The sequence below is a fragment of the Sinocyclocheilus anshuiensis genome, unplaced genomic scaffold (assembly GCF_001515605.1).
Source record: "Sinocyclocheilus anshuiensis isolate Anshui unplaced genomic scaffold, SAMN03320099.WGS_v1.1 scaffold2438, whole genome shotgun sequence".
Classification (NCBI taxonomy): Eukaryota; Metazoa; Chordata; class Actinopteri; order Cypriniformes; family Cyprinidae; genus Sinocyclocheilus; species Sinocyclocheilus anshuiensis.
The window spans coordinates 43,850-53,971 of record NW_015558685.1 but is presented as its reverse complement, the minus strand read 5'-3'; the positions used below and the strand labels follow the sequence as shown (position 1 = coordinate 53,971).

General features: G+C 39.5%; 1 protein-coding gene across 1 annotated transcript in view; it reads right to left on the bottom strand.

Moving 5' to 3' along the window:
* The window catches only part of LOC107681335 (WD repeat-containing protein 11-like), an 87,235-nt gene that overhangs the window by 36,700 nt on the left and 40,413 nt on the right, over nt 1-10,122 (bottom strand). Inside the window, exons 6-7 of the mRNA XM_016477614.1 lie at nt 7,599-7,692; nt 3,655-3,750 (exon numbers count right to left, since the gene is read on the bottom strand). Coding sequence (XP_016333100.1) covers nt 3,655-3,750; nt 7,599-7,692 — 190 coding nt within the window. The remainder of the gene's footprint in view (nt 1-3,654; nt 3,751-7,598; nt 7,693-10,122) is intronic.

Below are 10,122 nucleotides of genomic sequence, written 5' to 3'. Positions count from 1 at the left end.
GACTGTCTTGTCACGGCCACGGAGGCTGTTCACGAACTCACTGCCTGTCCTGCTACGGCCAAGGAGGCCGTTGAAGAACTCATTGCCTGTCCTGCCACGGCCAAGGAGGCCGTTCATGAACTCAGTCTGCCCTGTCACGGCTGCCCGATCTGCCTGCTCCGCCATGGCTGCCCGATCTGCCTGCTTCCCCATGGCTGCCCGATCTGCCTGCTCCCCCATGGCTGCCCGATCTGCCTGCTCCCCCATGGCTCCCTGCTCTGCCTGCTCCCCCATGGCTCCCTGCTCTGCCTGTTCCGCTTCACGGGCCTGGCCCTGTTGCTAGTGAATGAGAGCCAGTGTTAGCATGCATTCTTTTTAATTTGATAAAAATAGTTCATTTAGGGATTTGGGGGGGCTTGGTCTTCCAGGTATGAAATTGTCTGCATTAATTGTTCAAGAGGTTTTATGCTATGAGTGAGGTTTTTCAGAGACCAGGGCCCGGTTGCATGAAAGTCCTTAAGTAATTTGACTTAGGAGTATCCCTGAGGGGAAAAAATTCCCTGAGGTAAGGGATTTCTTTAGGAGCGTTGCAACAAACGTCTTTACTGTCACCCTTACCTAAGTGTTTATACTAAGCGTTTCACGGTAGTTTCTGACCACATACGGCAATGGGCGCCGCGGTTACTATAGTTACCACATCTCACAATAAACATAGATATGACAATAAACAGAACATAACGAAATACAAACCTAACCAACTAAAACACGAACAAACATTAAATAAACATGAGCGCTGCCCCGCTGCTTTGAGTACAGTCGTTACCAAGGAAACCGCTTTGTTTCTGCAGTGAAAGCGCCTCCTGCTGACTAATGATGGAAAATTGACCAAATGTGAAAATTGACGCTGCAAACACGCAGGGTTGTAAATGTGAACAGGTGGATCGACATGAAGATAATGCATTATAAAAATCTAAACAATTAAGATATACATTACATTTATATTGTTAATTAATGTAATAATTGATTAATAATAATTGTTTAAATTAATATAATAATTGATACAACTAATCCATTTTCTTTAAAAATTATATAAAACTTTTTGTTTTGTGAAAACTTTAACTAAGGGATTTCTTAGCTTGAGGGCTTTCATGCAACCGGGCCCTGGAAACACATAGTAAGAATTGGTTATAAAAACTGAAAATAGAAGGGAAACAAGTAGTAGGAAAGAGAATGATTCAAAAGCGATAATTATGTCCCTTGCCGGTTTCCCTGCTCGGTGGAGTCGAACAGTAGAGTCTTTACACTATTCGGTGTTCACACGAGTGCTGCCGAGGTATACTAAGCTTTTTATATTAGTCTAACAAAACTCAAATTGAATTCAGCTGGACACACTTTCCTGTTTATCACAACAAATGGCCAAGCAAAGCGCACGACACTGACAAGGCACGCGATACAGTACAAGACCAAACGTGATTTCAGCACGTCTCCACACAGTAAACAAAACAAGCGTTTCCTAGCAACGACAACTGCGCTAAACACTGAGACAAGAAATAAATACACTTACAAGCTGCTTTTAACTTCTGCTGATTGACTGCTTCTCACAAAGAGTATTTCTTTACACTGTGTTTTGCTGGCGCTTGAACACACTTTCCTGTTTATCACAATAGGTGTAACGGTTCACAAAATTCACGGTTCGGTTCGATACGACACAGTGGTGTTATGGTTCGGTACTGGGGTAATTGGTTACATCGCAATGTTTGAAATATTTCTGTTTTAAACCACGAAGGCTGATAATGGTATAGCTAACTGTTTTAATTTATTCTCTTAATATTTCTAATATTACATAGTGAAAAAAAAAAGAAACATATTTCGTGTTAGGTTGTTTTTGAAAGTCGGTGCTTGAAATAAAAGCTTTTTTTTTCATTGATTTTTATTGATGACTGAAGTGTTAATATTTTAATCATAGCGAAGGCTGATAATGGTATAGCTAACTGTTTTAATTTATTCTCTTAATATTTCTAATATTACATAGTGAAAAAAAAAAGAAACATATTTCGTGTTAGGTTGTTTTTGAAAGTCGGTGCTTGAAATAAAAGCTTTTTTTTTCATTGATTTTTATTGATGACTGAAGTGTTAATATTTTAATCATAGGCCTATAATTCATTGTATAATAGACCTGTTTTAAAATACCTTTTTTTAAAACATTTTAATTGAGGAGGACATATATAGCTTAATCTTTTGTTATCCTAACAGCACGTCAGTTATTTGGTAATTATTGCGGGGCAAATTAATTGTACTAATTTTAATTTAATAATAAAAGTAACTTCATAATAATAATAATAGGCCTAATAAAAATAAGAATGTAACAGGTCTACATTAATTGGAAATGCCAAATATCTTAATATTGCCAACAATTTATGTTTTTGACAATATCTCTATGGCTATCGTCGATACAACATGGGGAGGTTATCGTGGGGCCTTTCGCAGTACGTGTCCTGCGTGCCCGTCCGCTAACTTTACGCCACTGGGCAGACAGCACGTTGCCTGTTACGTCGTTTGGGCTGCCTTGTTGAGCACAGTGGCACTGAGAACATTATATTTCACACACTTTAAGCTGTTTTATTTACCAAATATAATAAGATTAGTCCAACAAATCAAATTGTTCGGTTTGTAATGCATACCGAACCGAACGCCTCGTACCGAACGGTTCAATATGAATACGTGTATCGTTACACCCCTAATATATACAAACATAAATTACTGCCTGAAAGTTTGTGAACCCTTTACCATTTTCTATATTTCTTGTAACTGCTGATCAGTCCTGCACAACGGCTTGTAGGAATTTTAGCCCATTCCTCAGTACAGAACCACTTCAACTCTGTGATGTTGGTGGGTTTCCTCCTATGAACTGCTTGCTTCAGGTCCTTCCACAAAATTTCAATTGGATTGGACCTGGACTTTGACCTGGCCATTCCAAAACATTAACTTTGTTCTTCTTTAACCATTCTTTGATAGAATGACTTGTGTGCTTGGCGTCGTTGTCTTGCTGCATGACCCATTTTCTCTTGAGATTCAGTTCTCGGACAGATGTCCTGATATTTTCCTTCATCAGAATTCATTGTTCCATCAATGATGGCAAGCCGTCCTGACCCAGATGCAGCAAAACAGGCCCAAACTATGATACTACCACCACGTTTCACAGATGGGATCAGGTTCTCAGAGATCTCATTTGTTTGTGCTGATTATACACTTCCACAAACATGATCAAACTTTGATAGATCCCTGTTCTTTAAATAAAACATGGCAACAATGACACCCAATAGCCATCTCACTGATTGAAAACATCTCTGAACAAATAAACTCTAATTTCACCTTCAAATTAACAGTTAATCATAGAGATTCACATACTTCTGCCACTCACAAATATGTAATATTGGATAATTTTCCTGAATAAATAAATGACAAAAAATCTTTTTGTCTTAATTGTTTGATTGGGTTTTCTTTGTCTACTTTCAGGACTTGTGCGAAATTCTGATTATGTTTTGGGTCATATTTATGCAGAAATATAGACAATTCTAAAGGGTCAGGCCAAATGTTAGTATTTTAACTGCATTTTTTTTTTTACTGTATTATAATGACGTAATGTAAACTCATCAAATGTATGTTGTCGCTTACCTGTCCCAGCAGCAGGAGCTGGTCAGCACACTTTTTAGTGTGTTCATAGCTGGATCGTTTCACTTCTTGTAGACGAACACGCTCCAGCTGAAACCTCTAAATGATAGAGAGAAAAAGTGATTTACAAGTCATTTTGTGTTCCGTAGATGTTTTGATCAATAGCATTTGTGGAACATGTCACAGAAAACCATTTGTTTAAATATGAAGTGTGAGATTTCTGCAGCACCAGTTGCAAAAATAATTAATGTTTTCAAACAGGTGTCCAGAATTGACAATTGTTTTATAAAATCATTGATACTGAAGAGCTTTTAACCAGATGGAGTGGGACTCTATATGTTTTGTACAAAATCAGGTTTGATTAAAAATGTAATAATTAGAATAAGGTTCTCTTATTCTATACCTTATTCTAGAATAAGGTTCTCTAATTAGAATATCCCCTATAATGGCAGTATGTATAAATAATAATCTACCCCCTTTTTCCTTTACAACTTGGCACAAGCCATGTTTGTCCTTCATTGCCCCATTAGTCAGAAGTCAGAAAGAGCTTTATTACCAAGTATGTTTATACACACAAGGAATTTGTGTTGGCGACAGGAGCTTTCATTGCAGAAGAATGTGCAGACATTAGTGCAAACATACATGCCAGTGCAGACATACATAGGATTTACACAGTAGATATTAAATATAACACTAATGTGCGAAAAACAGAAAATTAAATGCAATATAATACAGAAGTATAAATATAGAGAAAAAAAACAATTGTTTCAATGAATGTACAGATATGTTATTTACAAGTGTAGAGTTTATGTAGTTTACAAATTTACAATTTTCAGATGCTATGAATAAATGTGTCAGTTATAATGGACAATGTACAGTTATGAAAGTTTTAATTTTAAGGCTGAATATAGCCTACGGAAAAAACAAAAACGGTTCTTGTGCCTGGCTGTTCTGGTGGTCGGTGCTTTGTATACCAACATTTGAAAGAGAGATTGGGCTGGGTGTGTGGGGTCCAAAGTGATTTTTTTAGCCCTTTTCCTCACTCTGGAGATTGGGCAGGGCGGAACCAATAATCTTCTCAGCAGTCCTGACTGTCTGTTGTAGTCTCTTGATGTCTGATTTGGTAGCTTAACCACTGTTTTGAGTGTGTTCAGCTCCAGGTTGTCGTGACTGTACCAAAAAGCCAGCTCTTTAACCTCCTGCCTCTAAGCAGACTCATCTCCATTGTGTATGAGGTCGATGATGGTAGTGTCATCTGCAAATTTCATGTCATCTGTCTTTTGCAGTGCATTCGTTCGTATACATGGAGAAGAGCAGTGGGGAGAGCACACATCCCTAAGGTGTGCCAGTGCTGATTGTGAGAGACCTGGATGTGAGTTTACTCAGCCTCACTAGCTGCTGCCTGTCTGTGAGGAAGCTGGTGATCCACTGACAGATTGGGGTGGGCACGGAAAGCTGGGTCAGTTTGTCTGAGAGAAGGTCAGTCATGATGGTATTGAAGGTCGAACTGAAGTCTACAAACAAGATCCTTGCGTAAGTCCCAGGTCTGTCAAGATGTTGCAGAATATAATGCAATCCCATGTTGACTTCATCATCAACAGACCTGTTTGCTCTGTACGCAAACTGAAGAGGATCCAGCAAGGGTCCAGTGATGTCCTTCTGGTAGGCCAACACCAGTCACTCAAATGACTTCATGATCACAGACGTGAGAGCAACAGGTCTGTAATCATTAAGTCCAGTGATTTTGGTTGTTTTGGGGACCGGAATGATGGTAGAGCGTTTGAAGCAGGAGGGGACTACACACTGCTCCAGTGATCTGTGTATCTCAGACTTTTAAACAGGCAGTTTAAAAAACTGATTAAAAAAGTTTAAAAAACTTAAGTGCTACACTTAAGCACAGATTGAATGGTGGGTAGGTGTATATGTGAAGTGCAGATCAGAGTCAGGGTTGCCAGGTTTCCACAAGAAAACCCGCCCAATCGCTACTCAAAACTAGCCCAATCACGTTTCGAGGGGGTCCCAGTGTTTCCCATTCATCTGTCCCGCCACAGTTTCATAATAAGCCAAAGATATATTTATACTTATAACATAAGTAAATAATAACAAGTTCCCTTTCAGTTGGTCACTCTCGACGTCACATCAGATGACCGACGAATTGGGATCTCGCTTAGAGAGACCAATCTACTTTGAGTGTAAACTAAACGAGCCAATGCACATTGGCATGCGATTATTGCATCCAGCTGCCGCTGATCACAGCGTGAGTATAAGTAGGCAGCAGATCTTAATATTTCTAATATTACATAGTGAAAAAAAAAAGAAACATATTTCGTGTTAGGTTGTTTTTGAAAGTCGGTGCTTGAAATAAAAGCTTTTTTTTTCATTGATTTTTATTGATGACTGAAGTGTTAATATTTTAATCATAGGCCTATAATTCATTGTATAATAGACCTGTTTTAAAATACCTTTTTTTAAAACATTTTAATTGAGGAGGACATATATAGCTTAATCTTTTGTTATCCTAACAGCACGTCAGTTATTTGGTAATTATTGCGGGGCAAATTAATTGTACTAATTTTAATTTAATAATAAAAGTAACTTCATAATAATAATAATAGGCCTAATAAAAATAAGAATGTAACAGGTCTACATTAATTGGAAATGCCAAATATCTTAATATTGCCAACAATTTATGTTTTTGACAATATCTCTATGGCTATCGTCGATACAACATGGGGAGGTTATCGTGGGGCCTTTCGCAGTACGTGTCCTGCGTGCCCGTCCGCTAACTTTACGCCACTGGGCAGACAGCACGTTGCCTGTTACGTCGTTTGGGCTGCCTTGTTGAGCACAGTGGCACTGAGAACATTATATTTCACACACTTTAAGCTGTTTTATTTACCAAATATAATAAGATTAGTCCAACAAATCAAATTGTTCGGTTTGTAATGCATACCGAACCGAACGCCTCGTACCGAACGGTTCAATATGAATACGTGTATCGTTACACCCCTAATATATACAAACATAAATTACTGCCTGAAAGTTTGTGAACCCTTTACCATTTTCTATATTTCTTGTAACTGCTGATCAGTCCTGCACAACGGCTTGTAGGAATTTTAGCCCATTCCTCAGTACAGAACCACTTCAACTCTGTGATGTTGGTGGGTTTCCTCCTATGAACTGCTTGCTTCAGGTCCTTCCACAAAATTTCAATTGGATTGGACCTGGACTTTGACCTGGCCATTCCAAAACATTAACTTTGTTCTTCTTTAACCATTCTTTGATAGAATGACTTGTGTGCTTGGCGTCGTTGTCTTGCTGCATGACCCATTTTCTCTTGAGATTCAGTTCTCGGACAGATGTCCTGATATTTTCCTTCATCAGAATTCATTGTTCCATCAATGATGGCAAGCCGTCCTGACCCAGATGCAGCAAAACAGGCCCAAACTATGATACTACCACCACGTTTCACAGATGGGATCAGGTTCTCAGAGATCTCATTTGTTTGTGCTGATTATACACTTCCACAAACATGATCAAACTTTGATAGATCCCTGTTCTTTAAATAAAACATGGCAACAATGACACCCAATAGCCATCTCACTGATTGAAAACATCTCTGAACAAATAAACTCTAATTTCACCTTCAAATTAACAGTTAATCATAGAGATTCACATACTTCTGCCACTCACAAATATGTAATATTGGATAATTTTCCTGAATAAATAAATGACAAAAAATCTTTTTGTCTTAATTGTTTGATTGGGTTTTCTTTGTCTACTTTCAGGACTTGTGCGAAATTCTGATTATGTTTTGGGTCATATTTATGCAGAAATATAGACAATTCTAAAGGGTCAGGCCAAATGTTAGTATTTTAACTGCATTTTTTTTTTTACTGTATTATAATGACGTAATGTAAACTCATCAAATGTATGTTGTCGCTTACCTGTCCCAGCAGCAGGAGCTGGTCAGCACACTTTTTAGTGTGTTCATAGCTGGATCGTTTCACTTCTTGTAGACGAACACGCTCCAGCTGAAACCTCTAAATGATAGAGAGAAAAAGTGATTTACAAGTCATTTTGTGTTCCGTAGATGTTTTGATCAATAGCATTTGTGGAACATGTCACAGAAAACCATTTGTTTAAATATGAAGTGTGAGATTTCTGCAGCACCAGTTGCAAAAATAATTAATGTTTTCAAACAGGTGTCCAGAATTGACAATTGTTTTATAAAATCATTGATACTGAAGAGCTTTTAACCAGATGGAGTGGGACTCTATATGTTTTGTACAAAATCAGGTTTGATTAAAAATGTAATAATTAGAATAAGGTTCTCTTATTCTATACCTTATTCTAGAATAAGGTTCTCTAATTAGAATATCCCCTATAATGGCAGTATGTATAAATAATAATCTACCCCCTTTTTCCTTTACAACTTGGCACAAGCCATGTTTGTCCTTCATTGCCCCATTAGTCAGAAGTCAGAAAGAGCTTTATTACCAAGTATGTTTATACACACAAGGAATTTGTGTTGGCGACAGGAGCTTTCATTGCAGAAGAATGTGCAGACATTAGTGCAAACATACATGCCAGTGCAGACATACATAGGATTTACACAGTAGATATTAAATATAACACTAATGTGCGAAAAACAGAAAATTAAATGCAATATAATACAGAAGTATAAATATAGAGAAAAAAAACAATTGTTTCAATGAATGTACAGATATGTTATTTACAAGTGTAGAGTTTATGTAGTTTACAAATTTACAATTTTCAGATGCTATGAATAAATGTGTCAGTTATAATGGACAATGTACAGTTATGAAAGTTTTAATTTTAAGGCTGAATATAGCCTACGGAAAAAACAAAAACGGTTCTTGTGCCTGGCTGTTCTGGTGGTCGGTGCTTTGTATACCAACATTTGAAAGAGAGATTGGGCTGGGTGTGTGGGGTCCAAAGTGATTTTTTTAGCCCTTTTCCTCACTCTGGAGATTGGGCAGGGCGGAACCAATAATCTTCTCAGCAGTCCTGACTGTCTGTTGTAGTCTCTTGATGTCTGATTTGGTAGCTTAACCACTGTTTTGAGTGTGTTCAGCTCCAGGTTGTCGTGACTGTACCAAAAAGCCAGCTCTTTAACCTCCTGCCTCTAAGCAGACTCATCTCCATTGTGTATGAGGTCGATGATGGTAGTGTCATCTGCAAATTTCATGTCATCTGTCTTTTGCAGTGCATTCGTTCGTATACATGGAGAAGAGCAGTGGGGAGAGCACACATCCCTAAGGTGTGCCAGTGCTGATTGTGAGAGACCTGGATGTGAGTTTACTCAGCCTCACTAGCTGCTGCCTGTCTGTGAGGAAGCTGGTGATCCACTGACAGATTGGGGTGGGCACGGAAAGCTGGGTCAGTTTGTCTGAGAGAAGGTCAGTCATGATGGTATTGAAGGTCGAACTGAAGTCTACAAACAAGATCCTTGCGTAAGTCCCAGGTCTGTCAAGATGTTGCAGAATATAATGCAATCCCATGTTGACTTCATCATCAACAGACCTGTTTGCTCTGTACGCAAACTGAAGAGGATCCAGCAAGGGTCCAGTGATGTCCTTCTGGTAGGCCAACACCAGTCACTCAAATGACTTCATGATCACAGACGTGAGAGCAACAGGTCTGTAATCATTAAGTCCAGTGATTTTGGTTGTTTTGGGGACCGGAATGATGGTAGAGCGTTTGAAGCAGGAGGGGACTACACACTGCTCCAGTGATCTGTGTATCTCAGACTTTTAAACAGGCAGTTTAAAAAACTGATTAAAAAAGTTTAAAAAACTTAAGTGCTACACTTAAGCACAGATTGAATGGTGGGTAGGTGTATATGTGAAGTGCAGATCAGAGTCAGGGTTGCCAGGTTTCCACAAGAAAACCCGCCCAATCGCTACTCAAAACTAGCCCAATCACGTTTCGAGGGGGTGTGTTGAAGGCGGCCATCTCCCCTGTGCGCCTCAGCATGCTAAAAGAGCTATTTCCCTAAAAGAGCAATTACGGGTGCGTCTTTTTAAAGACGACGTTGCGTGGCAAACTTGACGTTACACCTTTGTAAAGACGATGTGGGTCTTGCTATAGACAACGTGTCACCCGGGCGTTTCTGGATGCGGTCGTTACCTGGCGCTGGGTGATGGTCACGATCGCTGCCTCACGTGCCTATTGTCCCGATCGCTGCCTCACGTTCCTGGGCATCTAGCACGCTGAGGTGGCGTTTGTGGATGAGTCATGCTCTCATTGCGGGAAGATGTTCATCTCGGGGTCGCGGGCCAAGCTCCGTTTCCTCAAAGAGGCGGAGTTTAGCCCTCAAGGTTGCACGATTGGTTCTCGGGGTGGTCCGCGTTGGTTTCCAGCGCCCCACCTCGGTGCCTTTCTTCCCGGAGGTGCGTGAGGAGCTCACCAGGTCGTGGACAGCACCTTTTACTGCTGGAAACCGAT